Source organism: Panthera leo, chromosome D3, assembly GCF_018350215.1.
Source record: "Panthera leo isolate Ple1 chromosome D3, P.leo_Ple1_pat1.1, whole genome shotgun sequence".
Taxonomy (NCBI): domain Eukaryota; kingdom Metazoa; phylum Chordata; class Mammalia; order Carnivora; family Felidae; genus Panthera; species Panthera leo.
Window position 1 is genome coordinate 23,551,041 of NC_056690.1, and position 19,932 is coordinate 23,570,972.

Here is a 19,932-nt window from a genome sequence, read left to right on the forward strand (position 1 = left end):
AAACAAAACAAAAGGCAAAATAATGTGGACGGCAGACACAATGGTCTTGAAAATGAGCATAAATGTTCTAACGTCACACGAGGGCTTCCCTGAGTTGCTAATCTATGCACTTGTGGTTGGAAATTCTTTTTCAACCAATTTGCTTTCGTACATTTCACTGGACGCCAGAGAGAACTAGAAAAACTAACGAAAACATGGTCTGACCATCAGCATAGATGTAACTGGTTCAAAGTGATGGCAAGTGAAAATTTTAAAAGAAAGAAAGATGGAAGCAAGGAAGGAAGGAAAGAAGGAAGATAGTTAAAGAAATAACAAAACTGCTAAAAAAAAAAACCCCAGAAAATATTGGTTTGGTTTCAGGATTCACAAAAACAATCCCTAAAACTTCAAATGCTGGTAAGTGGACAGAACTACTTTAAGGGGCAAATCAGGTTGTAAAATGGCCCTTTAGCACAGCAAATCCCAGTAGGGAAAAAGCCCAGGGTTGGGACAAGGTCCCCTGTCATCCAAAAATATCATATCCTTCCCACTGGTGTTGGGCCAGGACCTCTGGAGCAGACCCCAGCGGGCTGAAAGTCCCCCAGACCCCAGCCTGGTGGTCTGTCCTAAAGTTCCACCCCTCAGCCCTAACCTTGCCCTCTCAGGGGCTCCAGGCTGGGTTCCAGGACCACAAACCCCAGCTTCACTTTGGGAAACCTGACTGTGGGCTACTTCCCACCACCTGGGAGGTCTCTACCAGTACCACACACACTGCCTCCCTACCCTCTTCCCCACAGCTGCCAGTCCTATATCACCTCCTCCAGGAAGCCTTCCCAGACAGACCAGGGTACCCACCAAAGCTCCCCCCATGACACTCTCATCACTCCCTGCCTTGATCTGCACAAGGACAGCATCAGGTACAGTTTCAAGCCCTGTGTCCCCATAAGCAGCTCCCCTTCCCCCTGCCCACCACTAGGGCTAAGCTAAGAAGCCCATTCTCATTGGGTCTTCATGAGAACATAAGGCCCAGAAAGGAGAGGCTGCCTGCCCACACAGAGAGGTAGGGATGTGGGGATTCAAATGCCACCCTACAGTGGGAATGTGGATGTGAGAAGTTGCGAGTGTCCCTGGGCTTCATCTCTGGCTTTCTCTTTCAGGACAGGGGCCAGCAGAGGGGCTTCCTCATTCATGAGCCACCCACAGGTCTGCTGGGTCCAGTGACCACAGCCACAGAGATGCAGTCTCCCCAGCCTCAGTCCAGGTGTCGTCCTGGGAATTTACTTTGCAAATGTAAATATTTGCTGCTGTTGGCCTGAACCAAAGATGGGGTCAGGGATGGGGCCAGGAGCTCCAAGAACCCTCCAGCTGGCTTCTGGGAAGCCTCAGTCTGTGTCCAGCCTGGCCCTCTCTTCAGGGTAAAAGGAGGTTCCCATTCATTTCCCATGTACCCACTGTACGTCAGGCACTGGAGAGACACGAGTAGTGATGGGAAGGCGGGGGCCACCATAGCCAGGTGGCAGCTCCAGGAGGGTCACAGGCAGAGGGGACAGCTGCTGCCCAGGCTGTGGGGTGGGAGAGAAGGCCAGTGTAGGCCAAGGGTAAGATGGAGTGAGGGCAAGGCTGGAGCACATCACTGGGGTGGCCAGGAGGGTGGAGAGGGGAACCACCCAGCTAGGGGTGAAGGACGGACAGGCAGGGAGTCAGGAGATAGGGGCTGCTGGACCTTCCAGACAGGAGTGGAGTAGACAGGTGGCAGACTCGGGCAGCACTGAGCCCACAGGATCCTGAATCTTCAGAGTAAAGCACAAACTTGGCACTGTAACTGGCATCTAGTTAGGGCTGGAAAGATAGGTGCAGGAAGGGCCTGACCCTGGATGGTGGAGAAGCCCAGGGCCCAGGCGGCACCTGGGGCAGAACCTCTGGTCTGTTCTTAAGCTTTTTTGCTGTGTGACCTGGGGCAAACTTCTTCCCTCTCTGGTACCCCATCATAGAAGGGCTGTGGGAGTCCACAGATGGGGAAGGGACATGTGTGCTAAGGACAGTGGAACAGTGAGGGGCAAACAGAGGTCACCTAGCTGCAGGGGATCTCACGGGAGAGGAGGGTGAGGGAGCTTCTCGATTTTTCTATCAGGGAGCAATTGGGGCTGAGATTGGCTTCCACCAGTCTCATGGTGCCCCAACTGTCTGAATACTCCCCTACTGGAAATCCTCAGCTGATGCTGCTGGAGAGGAAAAATCCTGGCCCCAGGTCATACTGATGGACTTTGAATCGGGATGTGACCTTGAACAAGGCATTTCCCTCTCCCAGCCTCAATTTCCACACCTGGACCTTCTGCATCATGGCATGATAGGTAGCATGACACCGGTGGGTGTGAGTCATGGTACCCGGCATGGAAGACAGCGGACGCTTTCCTTCCCCTCATCATTATTATTATGGGAGGGTCTGAGCCAGGGGGAAGCTGCAGACCCCAGGTCAGAGCCCTAGCTCTGAGAATCCCAGCTATAAAGCTTATTTGCTGTGTGACCCTGGATGAGATCTACACCCTCTCTGAGCCTCACTTACATCGCCTGAACAATGGGGCTGATGGGTGAACAATCTGTCCGCAAGGACTCCCTCCTCCCAGAGGCAGAATAACACGGAGGCCACAGCAGCCCTGCCCTCAGCAGAGCCCATCAGGGGCTCAGGACCAGCAGACACAGTGCATCCGGCCTTGGCCCTTCCTCAACGTTTTCCAGTGGGAGTGGGCAGCCAGGTGAGACTCAGCCAGGCTCCCTTCTTCCGTCTAGTCCCACCTCCCAAGGCCGAGAGGCATTAGTAGAGGCTTGATCAGGCAGGTCCCGTGCTGAGTGACTCCAGGTCCAGGTGAATACCCTTCTGAGCCTCAGTTACCCCATCTGTAAAACGGGGCCTATTCCAGTCTTTTCCTCATAGGTTGTCATGAACATCAGGGAACATCCTCACTCATCATCACAGAGTGAACATTGCCATTCTGAAGATGAGAAAGCCAGGGCTAAGAGCTATGAGTGAACGAAGAACCTGCAGGCTCGAGGCCTGTTTGCTGAGGAGCTGACTGAGAAACTAATCTCAGAGGTGGGAGGCAGGACAGTCCCAGAGAGCCATCGCAGAATCCCCAGCACAGGGGCCAAGGGGGAGAGGAAGATATAAATTTATGAATATCCACTGTGTTTGAGGCATGAGTCTCAGATGCTCATAATAAAGTACAAGGTGGGCACTTTTCAATCCCAGGTGACTTCCAGATAGAGACAAGATTCAGAGAGGTAGGGTGACCTGCCCCAGATCACACAGCAGAGCACAGCTGATCTAGATCTGAATTCTGGAATGATGGGTGCTCCCTCTCCTCCTTCATGTCACCCCACACTGCTCTGGTGACACTGCTCTGTGGCCCCAGGGCCATGTCACAGGGCTGGGCAGACTATGAGGGCAGTAACCAGCTGGGGAAACTGCTGGGGGGGTGGGGCTCAGCCTCAACCAAGCTGTCAGAGGAAGGGCACGGCCTGGGTTGGGCTTGCAATGTCCTCATGCTTCCCCACCCTCATTACCCTCATTCCCAGGACCCTAGAAGAGCAGTGTTCCAGAACATCTAGGCCTGGGCATCTCTTTAGTCTGCTCTGCCTGTGTGTGTGTGGGAGAGGCCCTTCCTATCTCTGGTTATCACATAGTGCCCACCACAGGCTGCCGTGCCACTGCAGGGTCTTTACGGCTTCATTTCATCCTTGAAACATCCCTGGGAAGCAGACTCTAGTACCCTGCCCATTTCACAAGTGAGAACACAGAAGTTTAGTGTGGGAGAGCCCAGGCTCTGCAAGAGCACACAGCAGCTTGGTGCTCTTTAGAGAAGGTATTCCTCCCTCTGAATGGGCACGAGATACGGGCCACCTGCACTGCAATCCCCACCCCGCCCCCTCTGCCCGGTGCCCTTGCACAATGACTTGCACAATGTATGGGGAGTCCCTGGCCGAAGGCCACACAGCTGGTGTGTGGCAGATCTGGCCTGGCCCATGAAGCCCTGGAGACGTCCATCCCAGGCTGGGACCTGGAGGCCCTGAAACAGGAGATGGCAGATGTCAGGGTTGGCCTAGCCCAGCCCCCGTCTTGCACGCCAACCTTGCCATTGGCAGAGACCTTAGCCTTGATCCTGGTTTCTGGACACACAGCCTCCAGCTGTGGGACTCAAGGGCATGGGAGCTGCCCCCACCTGTCCTCCGCCCTCACTGGCTCCATGATGGCCCCACAGACCTGGGAAGGTCTGCCCTTGGGAGGGAAGCCACTGACAGAGTGGCCTTTGTCTGGGCAGGCCCTGCCTGGCTCAGGCCCGCTAGGCCCACGTGGCCCCCACACTCTGGGGACTTACTTCCCCCCGACCAGCTACTCTGTGTCCTCTTTGGCAGCAGCCCCTCCTTGTTGGCTCTCCTTCTGCCCCCTGGGCCCCTCTTCCTCCCACCAGGGAGGGGAGGGTCCCACTCCTGGTTCCCCTTGATGTCTGCCCTCCCACACCGGCACCGGCAGCTGCCTCTCTGTACAGGACCCCTGCTGGGCATCAGGCAGCTCCTCCACTCCCTCTGGCCACCCCTACCGGAACTGGAGACTCCCCAACCCCACAGGGAAATCTGCCAGGCCCCTCCCTGCCCCACTCTGTCGTGAGCTCTACCCCCCACCCTGTGTGATTCTGGGCATGTGACTCCACCTCTCTGGGCCTCTGTTGCCCATCCTATGAAGCAGGACTCTTGTGGGGTCCCAGGGAGGCGAAGCATGTAAATCTTTCAAGAAGCACCTATGAATGGTGACTTCTGTTAGCATCATGCTCTCTTGATTCAGAGGCCATGTCTCACACGTTTGTGTTTCTGGAATCAGAGTATGTCTTGTGACTGATGCTCACATTAACGTGCTGCTCTGGGGTCCCTGAATGCCTCTTTCCACTGATGTGCCTACAGGCGTGCTTCTTGAGCTGGTTCTGACAGCTTCTCTTGCTGAGTTCAGATAGGTAGTGAGGGTGGGAGCCACCCAGACTGCTTAGCAGAGAGGCAGGTGCCCTTGAGAGAGGACTCTCCAGGTAACCATGTGTCCAGGGTGCAGGGAGGCCTGGGCTGTGTCCTCTGTACCACTGGTGGGTGCTGGGCCCTGAGCCACCCGTGTTGCACGCAGATAAGGGGGGTGGGGTGAAAGGGCTCCCTCTGCCTGCGACACACTCCACATGTGGTGGCCCATCTCTAAGGCCCTGGGAGAGGCCAGGCAGACCAGGCTTCAAATCCTGACCGCCACTCAGGAGCTGTATACCCATCACTTTCCTGAGCCTCAGTTTCTTCACCCACAAGATGGATACAACCATCCCAACCGGGCCGATTCACAGACTTAAGGGGTGCTTTGTTTCCGTGTGCTGTTACCATATCCAATGGAAATGTCCACACGGGTTCTCCCCAAGTTTGGAGGAAAGGCTTGGGATGGTGTGCCTCAAGACATGAGCTATGCAGCATGTATGACATTCTTTCAGGGGTCCTGAGAGTTAGGCGGTCAACATCCATGGGACAGCAGGCCTTGACTGTGTGCATACCAGCCAAGCCTCACTAGTGGGCCCGGGTGTGCCCAGTGCTGGCCACTGTAGCATCTACCGACTTAGCAAGGGTTGACTACTCCCACCCACGTGCCCGAGGGAAGGCACCTGGCCTGTACCTCGGGGTAGTCCTACCTTCCTCGCAGTTCACCCCTGAGTGCCCGGGGCAGCACCTCCACTCACGCGTGGTCACTGTCTTGTACATCACCTTGTATGTGGGTCTCACCACGGTTCTGTAGCTGAAAGAGTGTCCAGGGGGCCGAACTCAGACAGAGTTTTCTGCCACCTTTCCCACCGACCTGGATGTCCGTGGGGACAAGCTCCAGGGTCCTCTGCTACCTCTGAGCCCCTCTGGAGCCTCTCTCCTCCTCTATACAGGGATTCAGCCCTTCTAATCCCTTGTAACTCCCCAGGTGGGGGGATCTAGATATTAAGTGGACAGGAAGTCCCTGCAAGCTGGGTTGGCCTGTCCTGCCAAGCAGTGAAGCCTCACCAAGTGAATGCATGTGGGTAAATGGTGGAATCCTTCCCCCAGGAGGCCCTCCAAGTGCCCCAGGAGCCTAAGGGGAGGTGCTGAGGATGGGGAGGGGGCCAATATTCCCTTTGCTCTTCCCACCCTCGGGGCCCCTGCATTTCCCTGCACTTTCGATGCAGTGTCACAACCAGGCCTTTGCTCCTGCTGGCCTCCACTTAGAATGCCACCAGCCCCTGTTCCACCATGGTCTCACTTACCTGTTCCCTGGGCAGCTCATGGGCCAGGGGCAATTCTGCAGCACTCGCTGAAGGTATGTGCCATTTTGCACATGGCATGAGATGGTACGGGTCACCACATAGGAGCACCAGTTCCTGAAACAGACCCACAGTGAGGAAGCTCAGGCGCCATGCGCAGCTTCTGCCCAGGACCCCGGGGAGGATGAGTGAGGAGGTCCGGGTTCTCTCCAGGAGCCCTGAGTCTCTAGGGAGAGAGACCCCCGAGCTCTGAGTCCTTTGGGCCCCAGTCAGGAGTCTCTGGGCTACTGTGGCTGAGGAGTGACTCCCATAGCTCTGGAGGGGCAGCTGTGCTGGGGGCTCTCAGAAGGTCGTGGGGACTGAGCTGCAGGGGACAAGACGGGAGCAAGGCATCCTTGCCTGCGCTCTCCTTTCTCGATATTACTTCTCTCCAACCCTTACCCATCCGGGTCACCAGGGCCTCCTACCTCCCACCCGGACAACAGCAGCAGCCCCCGTCTTGCCCCTCAGTCGCTCCCTAGGGAGAGTGTCATAAAATGGAAACCTGGCCATGTTCTTCCCGTGCTCATCCTCATTCGGAGCCCTCCAGATCTCCTGTGCTCACATCTGCTGTGAACCCTCACCTCCAGGCCTTCACACACACTCACGCTGGGCCCACTGCCTGGGCCCACTGCCACACGCTGGGCCCACCCTGCCCCCACTTCTCCACTTGGCACCTCCGACCTTCAAAGCCCTACTGTGCTGTCACCTCTCCCCGAGTCCTTTCCCACCTCCACCCCTACCTGAACAGAACTGATGGTTCCCTGCCAGGGATCCCCTGCAGCACTTTGTATACCTGTCTCACTGAGTTAAGCTGAGGATTCATGTCTGCCCTCTCCCTCCCCTGGCATGACAGAAGAGAGGCCCTGTCTCACTTATCCTTGTGTCCCCTCTGTATGATAGTCAGACGTCCCAAGCATGGGGGACTGGATTCTTCAAATGCCCATTAATAATCATATTGCTTTGCGGGGCGCCTGGGTAGCTCAGTCATTTCAGCAGCTGACTCTTGATTTCAGCTCAGGTCATGATCCCAAGGTTGTGGGATCGAGCCCTACATTGGGCTCCACACTCAGCAGGGAGGATTCTCTCTGTCTCTCCCTCTGTCCCTCTCTCCCCTGCTCATGTGTTCTCTCTCTAAAAAAACAAAAAACAAAACAAAAAACATATTGCATTGCATTTATTGAGCACCCACTGTATGCTAAGGGTATTTACATTATCTTCCTAGTAAGTCAGGAAGGCACCTCCCTACATTTTACAAAGGTGTAAACTGAGGCTTGGGGAGGGGAGGACAACTGCTCATGTACCAGAGTTGGTGTATGGTAGAGTCAGATTTGCACCCAGGAATGTGGATGGCCCAGCCTGGCCCCTGACTTCATCCCAGAGATCTCAACTCCTGTCTCCTCCCCATCTCCTGAGCCACGGTCCATGGTTCTGTGAAGGCCCTAGCCTGGGAACCTGCTGACCCCAGGCTCAAGACCACAAAGGAAAGCCTGGTGGGGTGACAGGCTCTGGCTGAAAAGGGTCACCTGAAACAGTCCCTCCTTTCCCAATCCCGGCAAAAAATGCAGGGCCTGTGACCCTGTGCAGGGCTGAGGGCTGCTGAGCCGCTGGAATGTCTCAGCCATCACAGAGATGTCTGCCACCACCGACATCCAGTCTCCCAGCTGCCGTCCCACCCCCGACCCTGGTCACCCATCAGAGAATGTCCTTGGCTGGGACCTGCCGGCTATCTCACTGTGGGACGCTGGGGAAGTCCCTTCGCTCTTTTGTCACCCTGGGATAAGTCCAGGAGGAAGAAACAGCCTTAGCCAAAGGCAAAGTGGGGAGAAGGGATGGCTCTGTTTAGACCAATGACCTGGCAGAGGCTCAACATAGCCCTTGGCCAGACACCACATGGAAGAGGTGACAGGGGCTTGTGGCAGCACTGCTGGGAACCACGCGACACTGGGAACAGCCTAAACAGCTACAGGACCACTGGACGTGGAAAACCAGATGCGAGATAGAGCCCAAGTTCTCCACGTGTAGACCACCACGTCTGGCTAATTGAGAAACGCAAGTGCAGACCAACGGATAGAGAAGGATTGGATTTCTATTAAAATAAGAAAGCTCAGGGTGGGGGTGGGGGGCCCTGGGTGGCTCCGTCAGTTAAGTGGTTAAGTGTCTGACTTTGGCTCAGGTAATGATCTCACAGTGTGTCAGGCTCTGTGCTGACATCTCAGCCTGTGGGTTCTGTGTCTCCCTCTCTCTCTGCTCCTCCCTTGCTCACCCTCTGTCTCTCTCTCTCAAAAATAAATAAACATTACATGAAAAAAAAAAAAGCTCAGGGGTGCCTGGGTGGCTCAGTTGGTTAACTGTCCAACTCTTGATTTCTGCTCAGGTCATGATCTCACTGTTTATGGGTTAGAGCTCCACATTGGGCTCTGTGCTGACAGTGGGGGAGCCTGCTTGGGATTCTCTCTCTGCCTTTCTCTCTGACTCTCCCGGGCTCAAGCTCATGCTCTCTTTCAACATAGATAAACTTAAAGAAATTTAAAAAAGAGAAAGCTCAAAGACTATTTATATGTATATGCACATATATAGCTATGTGTGCAAAGTTAGGAAAAATCACACGCTCACATCAAATTGCCACCCATGGGGGCAGGGAGGAGCTTTCCATCTGCTCTGTCTCCTGTACTAACAGCAGCCTTCAATAATCATGCATGCTGCACACCAGGAGCTTGGGTCCAAAGCCTTTCACATACCAACTATGAGTGCCACTTTACAGATGGGAAGACTGAGGCTCTCAGGTCTGGGATGAGCCCCAGGCACCCAAGATGAACAACACAGTAAAGGTTGGGATTCAGGTCCATCTGACCCTAGAGTTGGCACTCTTAACCTCAGGCTGGAAATTTTCTCCCAATGAGCAGGTGGGTGATTTTAGAAGTTAAAAAAAAAAATACACCTCTTCAAAAAGGCCCCACTCTTTAGATCCTCTGGGTCCCTAGAGCTGTTTGAGTTTTGTTTGGTGTGGGGGTGGGGGCATAAGCCCCTTTGAGAAAGTGATGTCAGTTGTGGTTCCTATCCAGAAAAATGCATAAAACTTGGGGTGCAAGTTTTGGAAGGCACTTCCTGAGGGGTGCTGGGGGTTCCCTACAGCCTGTGTGATGTTCCTCAGGCTGGCCCTAGGGCTCTGGGAGTGAAGGAAGGAGGGAGGGAGGGAGGGAGCAACCCGGGCAGAGGACAGTCAGAAGCTCCAGATACTGGAGGGGCTCCTGCGCCAGGAATGAAGACTCCGTCCCAGTGTATGGATGTATACACACACGCAAAGGCATGCACATCCATCAATGCAGTGAGCACACACACAAACACACACACACACACGGACACACACGCACGTATTTATGAGTGCCTACAACTCCTGGACACACGTGTACCCATGTGCACACACACAGACCCACATAAGCACACACACACACACACACATACACACTCAAGCACACAATCAGACCTAGGCAAATCCAACAGGACACACAGCCACAGAATGACCATTCTGTCAGGCAAATGGCCCTGTGCACACACGCCTCCCTCCATGCCCAGGCCCTGGACCGGGCTGGGGGAGGTGGGCCTGTGACTGCCCACAATTGCTTGACCTGCCCCTTTTTCTTTATACCAGGGGGCAGCGAAAGAAAACAATTTTCTTCTTCCTTAATTAAAATTGCCCCCATGTGGGTCCCTGGTTTATTTCCCACGAGCTGGAGTTTGCTTGAATCCCCTGCTTAAAAGATGTGGAGCTGATGGCTGACTAAACAGGAGGGGATACTTAGGCCATGTGGGGTTCAAGGTCAGCCCCTGGCCACTCCCCTGGGATGGGGCGGGGAGTCACCAATAACCACGCCCACCCTTCCCCCCCACCCCCGCCCCGCCCCCGGCCTTGACGACGCCAGCCCCACTGCTCCCAGGATAAACCCAAGTTCCTCTGAAGAGTCCTGGCCTGGCCCCTCTGTCTACTTTCCAGGGGCAGCAGGACCTCCTTCTAAAGCACAGACCTAATGTTGCCACTGCCTGCTGTGAGTCCACAGCCACCAAGGCTCCCCATCGCCCTGTGAGCCCTGCCAGCCCTGTCCTTGCATTCGAATTCCCTCTGCCTGGAAAGCACCCACTCTCCCCTGCTCCAGCAAACTCCTATTTGTCCTTTAGGTCTCAGTCCTAAGATCCCAGGAGAGGTGGGGCACCTCCAGGGGTCACCTTCAGCCACTCAAGGCAGCCTTGAGCTTTTCCCTTCCTTGCAGATGCTGAGGGAAGGCACTGGCAGGGGCCACACTAGAATGGGGCTCAGCCTGAGGGTGCCCAGGGAGGTTTGCTGAATGACTGAATGACCAAGAACAGGCAATGGCCCTGGGCAGAGGAGCCAGGACTCAGGTTCCCAGAGATAGGCGCTGTACTTGGAAGACTGCCTATATCCCACTGTCCCTGGGGGTTTTCTTTTCTTTTTTTTTTTTTTTTTAATTTTTTTAACATTTTATTTATTTTTGAGACAGGGAGAGACAGAGCATGAACAGGGGAGGGTCAGAGAGAGGGAGACACAGAATCTGAAACAGGATCCAGGCACAGAGCCCGACGCGGGGCTCGAACTCACGGACTGCGAGATCATGACCGGAGCCGAAGTCGGCCACTTAACCGACTGAGCCACCCAGGCACCTCTGGGCAGGGGGGTTCTTTTCTGAGATGCGGGTCAGTGATAAGTTGCCCAAGAACCCAGTGAGGCTGAGCCTGTGGGATGGGGCGAGGGCAGGAGCTGGGAGGGGGCAGCCCTTCTCTTCCGGGCTTGCCACTGCTGCCCACTCAGCACTTCCTGGGCCCCCAGAGGCTGCTGGAGGAGAGAAAACAGGCCAGACCAGCTCGGTGTGGCACCAGCTACCCCTACCAGGGTCCCCCCACTTGCCCTCCACCCCCTGCCATGTGGGCCCAGGGGACTTTGTCTCTGCAGGGCCCAGGGCTGCGATCCGGAACAGTGATAGGGCTAATTGCAGGAGGCAGCCAAGCGGGCCAGGGGCCAAGGGCCGTTATGAAAAGGAGAGGAAAGAAAGGAGATGTACACGGTGGGGGCAGGGTGATCAGAGCCAGAGCCCCGCTCTGGAGGCGAAGTTCCAGTCCTGGCCCTGCTGCTTCCTAACTCAGTGACCTTGGACCCTGACCCTCTCTGCGCCTCACTTTGTCCATCTGCAAATGGGGACAGCAGAATCTCCTCTCACGCAAACTGTAAAGCACGGTGCTAATAGCTATTGTTCTCGAACTGTGACACTGGCTCCACACCCCACTGCTGTGGTAGAGTGGCTTCGCTGAGAGACACCAGCACAGTACCTTCCACAGGTCCTTCCTTTGACTTTGGGATAGGAATTGCCAGGCTCTGCATTTTATTTTTTATTTTATTTTATTTTATTTTATTTTATTTTATTTTATTTTGTTTTGTTTTGTTTTGTTTTGTTTTGTTTTGTTTTTGAGAGAGAGCATGTGCATGTGAGCAGGGGAGAGGGGCAGAGGGAGAGAGAGAGAGAAAGAGAATCCTAAGCAGGCTCCACGCTGAGCATGGAGCTCCTGGTTGAGCTCAATCTCAGGACTCTGAGATCATGAGCTGAGCCAAAATCCAGAGTCGGACGCTTCACCGACCAAGCCACCCAGGCGCCTCAGGCTCTTCATTTTAAAGAGGGGGACACTGAGGTTCTGAGAGAAGTCACCTGGCCAGGTCACCCATGTGGGCAGAGAGCTGGGATTTGAACTCCCCAGGGAGGGGCTGGGGAGGAAAATTCTCCACTCCTCTTGATTCTAGGATTTGCCCAAGGAAGCCCATCTTGCAGAGGGAAGTGGCCTAGGCCAGGCCGCGGTGATGGCTTCTACTCTAGAGCCATAGTGCTGAGATGGGTTGTTAAAGGAAATAAGGATTCAGGTGGGAAGGGATCTCATGGGGGCCAGGAAGCAGCCCCAGCAGGGATTGGGGGGGGGTAGACAGGGGCAGGGGTGAGCCAAGGCAGCTCTGCACAGCCCCCGGGCACCCTGGTTCCGGGGGTCTCAAAGTCTTGCCACATTCCTGGGGCTGGGGCGGCCCCTTGGATGCCTTCCCGGGCCTCCCCCTCCCCAAGCACAAAGCCTCTTTTCTGCCTCTGATCCTTTGGCTGCCAAGGGGCGCCTGGGGTGCTGGGCTGGGGGTGGAGGGAGCGCTGATGGGGTGTGACGTCCCCATGCTGTCTCCAACAATGCTGGGACGTGGCCACAAGGGGAGGTCCTGGCAGCCGAGGACCACAGATTCCTCGAGTTAGGGGTCCCTTCCTCCACCTAATGTCAGTGATAGGAGGAACCACTGTTCATTCTTCTTATGGAGGACCATCCACCCTCAGAACAGGCAGGGGACAAGGGGAGGAAAGAGGGAAACATTGAGGAAACAGAGACCCGGAGCTATGAAGTGACCTGCCTGAGGTCACACACTGAGTGAGTGCCAGAGCCAGGGCCAGAGCCCCCACCTCCTAACCATAAGCTGCACACCTTTCTCAGACCCACAGCTGACCACTGCTACAACGCAAAGGACACTGGATTGGGAAACTGGCTGGCCTGGATCCAGGTGCCACTTTTCCTCTTTGGGGCCCAGTCTTATCTGTAAAATGGGAGCAACAGCACCCCTCACAGGGCTTTTGTGATGCTCAGGCCATTGGGAGCCTTCTGAGAACAGATGGGGCGACAGTCCCCAGTGACAACAGATACCTGCCCAGAGCCACTATCCTGCTCCCACGCAGGAAGCTGTGAGGAGGTGAGAAGCCCAGGCTGGAAGGCCCTGCCCTGGACTGGCCGGAGGGCAGTCTGGACCTTCAGTCCCCTCAACCATCATCCTGAGCCTGACACTGGGAATTCGAGTTTAGGGTCTTGGTCACCTTAGCACCTAGGATCCTGGGGGTTCACATTCATGTCCTGGGTAGGTGTTATCCTCCCTTAGAGCCTCAGCTTCCTCCTCTATGGAATGGGAACCATCAAAATGGATGCCTTCCATGGCAGTTGGGAAGATTCTGGAGGTGGTAGATGCGGGTAAAATGCCCAGCCCAAGTCAGCTGTGTTCAGCATGTAATAGGTGGTGGCGGCTGTGATATCTGCCACCTGCCTGTCCCTGTCTCAGATAACTGCTATTCTGGCCTATGATGCCTTGACCACCTCTGCCCTCCAGCCCCAGCCATGTCACCTGCTCTTGCTAGCCCAGCAGGGGCATGCTGGCCCCTGACCACTGAGAAAGGGAATCTCTGAAAAGAATTAAAGAATTGAGGCCCTAGGGGGTGGGGGCCGGGGAAGGCCTTTGAATGGGATGAAAAGGCCTGAAGAGGCCTGGCTACTCTGTATTGTCTGCCTCAGACAAGGGCTGGCCCTCGGGAGAGACGACCCCAGCAGGGGTGGGGGCTGCAGCCAGGACAGGGGCCAGGACAGGTTCAAACACTTATCAAAGCCAGAAAGACAGATTCAAATCCCAGCACTTCTACTAATGGCCCAAGAGCCTAGAACATTATGTTAATTCTCTGGGACCTCAGTTTGCTCATCTGCTAAATGGGGATAGTGCTTCCTACCTCATTCAAATCCCTCATTTGAAGGATTAATGACCACACGGCAAATAAAGGGGCTCAACTCCCCACTGGGGAGATGCTCCACAAACACCAACAGAGAGAATGGTCCCAGCTCCAGAAAAGCAGCAGGAACACAGAATACTCTCTCCCATCTCTGTTCAAAATGCCAGGTCCCTGGGGGTGACCACTGACCCACGGACTGTGAAATTCCACCCCTGTCTTCTCCCTCGGAGGGAAATAAATAGCCAGGGTACTAAAAAAAGCCAAGAGCAGAGGGGAAAGGGTGGAGGTTCCCGAAGGGGGGTCAGCTAGGGGATGTGCTGGGCTTTTCCTGTGTGCAGGGAGGGGGTCCCTTGAGCTAGGGCCACGGAAGTCCTGAGAGGCGGGCTTCTCCCTGGCTGTTCCCCTTCCCCCTCCTTTGGGGCTCTGGAGGTGAAGCGGTGGTGGAGGGGTGGAGGAGGCTGTAGGGGAACGCCGGCTCAGGACACTTGCAGTAGGAGACCCCCGTACTGCCGGGAGCTTGGGCCAGATAGCTGGGCTGCCCAGGTCCCTTACTCCCATCCCGGCCGGCACTGAGGTGGGGGACCAGGTCCCCTCCCCAATCCCTGGCTTGCACGGAGGTTGGGGGGAGGGAAGGGGGGGTGCCTGGAGTCCTGGCCCCAGGGCTGGCAGGGCACAGAGGTGGTGGGAGGCAGCCCTTACCTGCGTCCGGAGAACTGGGCTCCCCCGACGTTCCACGCGGCGCTGCCTCCCGGGAGCAGGAGCCCGAGGCAGAGCAGCGCCCAGGCCCGCGGGCCGCCCATGCTGCGCCCGGCGCCCTCCGCGCGCGGCCCCTCGCCGTCGCCGCCCCCAGCCTGCCGTCCCCGCCCGCCCGCGCCGCCAGCCTCCCCGGACGCGCGGCTCCCGGTTCCCAGCGCAGCGACCGGAGGGCGGGCGGGAGGCGGGCGCGGGGCGGGGGCGCGCGTTCCCGGCCTCGCCCGGCCCCTCGGCGCGGCCCCCCGCCCCCTGCGCAGCCGTTGCCAACCCGGAAGGAGCCCCGGGGGGTCGGGCGCCCCCACCGGGAGGCCCGCCAGGTGCCCACCTGAGCCTGGCGCCTTTCGCCGCGTGGCCCTTTTGGGACCAGGCTGCCAGTTCGGAGGTGCACTCTCACGTGCTGCAGACCCGGGACCTGTGGCCGGGGCCACCATCTCAGACGCAGCCCGGACCCAACCAGAGCCGCCACGCCTGGACTAGCGATGCCAGGGCCCTCATCCCTTCCCAACATTTGTGAGAGATCTAGTTCCCAAGGCACGCGGGATCCATCCATCCATGCAACAAAGGCTTCCTGAGCAGTGAGCACCACTGTGTGCAGGGCACCTGGCCTCCACTTCACATCCTGTCTCTGTTTATTCCTCCAACCACTCTGGGCAAGGTGGGCATGATTATTCCTATCATACAGAGAAGAAACCTGAGGCCCAGGTCCTTGTAGCCGCTCCCGCAAGGAGAAGACCTGAGCTGGTCATAAGATCAGTGTCTTCTTTTACTGTCATCTTACAGATCAAGAAACTGAGGCACAGAGAGGGGCTGTCTGTCAGTGGTTGGAAGAGCCAGGATTTGAACCCATATCTTCTGACTTCAGAGGGGTCAGCTCCCCCCCCCCCTTTTTTTTAATGTTTATTCGTTTATTTTGAGAGAGAGGACGTGCAAGCAGGGAGAGGCAGAGAGAGAGAGAATCCCAAGCAGGCTCCACACTTGTTTGCACAGGGAGCGTGATACAGGGCCCAATCCCAGGTACCGTGAGATCATGACCTGAGCCAAAATCCTAAGTCCGATGCTTGATGGGCTGAGCCACCCAAGGAAGGGATTACCTCTTAAGCACAATTAGGGAAGAGAGCAGACAGCATATTGGTCTGGACCTCCGTTTTCTCATCTGTAACAAGGTGAGGATTGGCTTAGAGTATCTGAAGTACGTGGATAAACTTCTGGGGAGAGAGCTGTGAATCCCTCAAAGGTGTATGCAAGTGTGTGTTTGTGTGTGTGTGTGCACGATGGATGAATGTGTATGTGTATGATGATGCTTGTGATGCATGTGTGTGATATGTGTGTGTGCAGGTGTGATGGGTGTGTGTGTTTATGGGGAGGAACCACAGCTGTCATCAGAGGGGACCCCTCCAGAACCTCAGGACAGCCTCAACTCCCTCTTCTGCCTGGATTGAACTGCGGCAGGCAGTCCTGGGCTGGGGAGCCCCCTGCCCAGCTTGGCAGTGCACCAGGGGCCTGCTTCTCAGGATCCTGCTGTGGCTTGTCCAGACCCAAACCCAGGATCTCTGCTAGAAACATTCCAGCAGGAAGGATCTGCCAGCCCCTAACTCTGATTCCCAGGGACTGTCTCTCCTGGACTCACCAGGGCTGGGCCAGCACCGGGTCCTGGGCCTAAGTCAGGATTGGGGAGGGTATGCCAATACCTGCGAGGGGGCAAGTAGTGAGAGCCAGGTTCAAACCTTGCCTCTGCTGCCTTTGCCCAAGTTAGCTTGGGCAAGTCCTGCCCCTCTCCAGCCTCAGTTTCTCTGTGTAAGGACATCTGCACGTTCACTATGTGGGTGTGACCATGAGATGTCTGGCCCTGCCCTGGCATCCACCGTCCCTTGCTTCATATGGTCCCCCAAGCATGTACCACTTCCTCCAAAGACATTGTCATAGTGCCAACTTTGCCCCCTTGGGGAGCTGCCTCCCTCCCTTCCATGTGCCATTTTGGGCCACCTACTTTATGCCATCTGTCTGACCTCCCAAAATGCAGCTTTGCACCTCTGTGGTTAGCCCTTGTTTTGACACAACTAGATCAGTGACTTCATCCCCTGGATGACTGGTCACTTCCAAGGGGCCATCTCATGAAAGGATCCCAGACCCATCAAATCCTGGTTAAACGGCTGGGATAAAAAACCGTCGCCCCAAAGGGCACTTCATTTTATCTATCTATCTATCTATCTATCTATCAGGTAGAGAGAGAGAGAGAGAGAGAGAGAGAGAGAGAGAGTGAGCTGTGGGCAGGGGCAGAAGGGGAGAGAGAGAAAATCTTAAACAGCATGGAGCCTGATGAGGGACTCAATCCCATGATCTTGGGATCATGACCTGAGCCGAAATCAGGAGTCGGACACTCAACGGACTCAGCCACCCAGGCACCCCCACAAAGGGCACTTTGAAGGGCATGCATCTCTTGAGGAAGGAGAAGTGCCAGGCAGTGGCTTCTGTCCTGCAGAGTGCCTGGAAGGGGCTGCAAGATGTCCTAGACCCCCTCTGGGGCCACAGAAAAGAGGAGACACTGCCAGGTCCATGTGCAACGTGTCCAAGATGCTCCTGTGATTACTGGCACACACATTCCTTTGTCAATGCCACCAAACTTGTGGGAGCTTCAGGCTACTGCGGAATTTTTCCAGCCAGCGAACCCTGTCAAAAAAGGGACCTCTCAGCCAGGGACACTCTCAGTAATAGGTGTTATCGACATTTGGACATCAGAAGGGGTCCTTGTCCTTGCAGAGACTGGGATCTCCTGGGATCTCCTATAACTACAGCCACACCTTGTGGTAGTGCAGCCTGCTGGTTACTGCATGGTCTCAGTTTCCCAAAAACCTAGGTGTCAATTCCGGAGCAAGCGCTGGGAGCTGTGTGACCTAGGACAAGTCACCTCCCCTCTCTGAGTCTCATCTCCTTGCCCGAAAGAACAAGCCGTAGGACCTTTTAAAGATCCCTCTGGCTCAGGAGTGTGCTTCTGGGGAAGTGTGAAAGCTCTGAGTCTCCGTGTGGTGGTCCTGGCGCACAGCCTGAAGCCCCCTTTTAAGCACACACTTTCCTGGTAAATGTCATCCTGTTTTCTGGTCCTCTTTCCTCCCTAAGCAGGAAGGGCAGGAAATGCTGCGGGGACCTGGTCTTGGTCATCTGAGGTTTCAGTGTTTGCTGAGGCAGAGAGGAGAGGGGCCGCTGGCTCCAGCTCTCAGGGAGTGGGGGCTGTCCCTGTGGGCGGGGCCTCCTCCCTCGGGGCCTGGTCCTATCTACTGCCAAGACCCGAGACCACAACGGCCAGTAAGACAGCAGCTTCCGTTCCCCAGAGCTGACCCTGTGCCAGGTGCTGTGCTAAGCATTTTGCTTGCATTGTCTCCTGCCCTCCTCTCCGTCCCCAGGGAGGCCGCTTTATCATCCCCCCAGGTGTGGGGCTCGCCCGAGGCCCGGCTGGTGAGTGATGGGTGCCGACCTACCCACCAGGCCACACTGGCGCCCTTTGGCCGAGCCCCGCAGTGGGGCTGCTTTAGGGAAAAAGAGAACTTGGCTCAGATTTAGGCTCCCGTCTGGGAGCCGATGAGGTGAGAGAAAACACACGGGCACACGCACGTGTGTGTCGGCCACACAGGCACACGGACTCAGACACACATGTCCACACACACACACACACACACACATCCTCCTGGAGCAGGCCGTGGGGTCTGGGGAAACAACCCTTCTGCTGTGGATTCACTGACATGTCCACCAGGCCTAGTCCAAACAGGAAATAGTGTTCTCATAGCAAACAAACCTGGGTCACAGCCTCCCTTCCTTATGAACTCCCACTGGAGCCTGTGCTAAGGGCCTTTCCCCTGCCTATGTCCCACAGGACAGCCTCCCTGGCTCAGGGGTGCTGTCATTATCGGCCTTGTTTGCATACCAGCTTGTGTGAGCCCAGGAGCCCCACCTCATCTGTCCATATCACCCCGATTCTATCGGTGAGGAAGCAGCTCAAGTGGGCTGGGGGCCCAGGGGTTCCCACAGAACCATGGCAGCAGCCCCCAGGGCCCCAGGCCTAATGGCCCAGGCAGTGCCTGGATGTTATAAAAGGGAGGGGGCTGCGTAAATGTCAGTGGCCTTCAAAGCTTCTGCCCAGACAAAGGGCAGGCCGGAGGACTAGGCCTTCCCCAAGCGTTTCCAGGTTGGGGAACAATGCCCGCTTTCTGTGCCTTTGATCTGGAGGCCTGGCCCTGTTGCCCCTCAGTCCCAGAGCAGGGGACACCCTGCTGGGCCAGGGCGGGGGTGCTGGGGGCCTCCCGAGAGCCTGCAGCTGCCTGGACAAATTATTTATGCTCCATGGAGCTGCCTTCTACCCAGCTCATTCCTTCCTCACAGAGCTGGGTCTGAGTCTGGAAGAGAAAGGTAGGAAGGAAGCTGTCAGAAAATCATAAATTAGGGCTGCAAGAGGGACTTCTGCCCTCCTCAGGAATCCTTGGGAGGAGAGGCCTGCACCTTAGGGAGTAGGAGGAAGACAACAGAGTGATAAGACAGGGCACAAACTAGCATGGCAGGCAGGACAAGGTACTTGGATTTGGAGTCAGGAGTCCTGGATGTTCTGTGTGATCTACAGCGGGTCCCTTCTCTGTGGGCCTCAGTTTCCCATCTGGAAAGTGGGGGTGATGACAAGACTTGGGGGCTTTCCTGTGACTGTGCTTTGTGAACTATGAAGGGATAGACAAATAAGAGGCCTTCTGCTTAACAACTTTTTGTTCCACCTCCCATCCTCTGTTACTTTCCCCCAAATCCCCTCCTTTCTGCCTTCCACCTCTGTCCCATCTGCCTTCTGTGGGGTCCTTTATTCTGCTTCTCTTTTTACACCTGTCCTCCTGCAAAAATGGGTTAATGGGGTCTCCTTAGGCAGCGTCCGCCTAGCTGGGGGTCAGAGAGAGGAACTGTTGGCTCATTTGCACTAGCATGTCAATGACTAATATGTTGAATGTTAAATGTTGGAGGGCAGTTAACAGAGATTCTTCCTCATTTAAGCCCTGAATCACTGGTAGTGGAACCTCGAGGCTGATAAGGGGGATATTTGGTGACCAATGGTCTAGGAACAAAGGTCTGCCAAGTGAGAGGGCCTTCTGTGTGCTAAGGTGTCTATCTCCCAGCTCCAGTGAAATGAAGCCCACCCTCTGCTGGATGCATTTGGGGTGCTCGCCATAAGTCCCTGTGGTTATATGGATCTGGCAGGCAAGAAGGGCAAGCAAGAGGAGTGACTCAGAGCAGAGACCCTGGGCCCCTGCCAGTCCCAG

At 55.8% G+C, this 19,932-nt stretch overlaps 1 protein-coding gene across 7 annotated transcripts in view; it reads right to left on the reverse strand.

Moving 5' to 3' along the window:
• Window positions 1-14,728, reverse strand: part of EMID1 (EMI domain containing 1) — a 49,018-nt gene extending 34,290 nt beyond the window's left edge. For all 7 annotated transcript variants that reach the window (XR_006195354.1, XM_042910948.1, XM_042910945.1 and 4 more), the window contains exons 1-3: window positions 14,594-14,728; window positions 6,282-6,395; window positions 5,685-5,788 (exon numbers count right to left, since the gene is read on the reverse strand). Coding sequence is in view for 6 of the 7 variants with exons in the window: in XM_042910948.1 (XP_042766882.1) it covers window positions 5,685-5,788; window positions 6,282-6,395; window positions 14,594-14,694 (319 nt within the window). In the remaining variant the exon portion in view is untranslated. The remainder of the gene's footprint in view (window positions 1-5,684; window positions 5,789-6,281; window positions 6,396-14,593) is intronic.
• Between the last annotated feature and the right edge of the window lie 5,204 nt (window positions 14,729-19,932).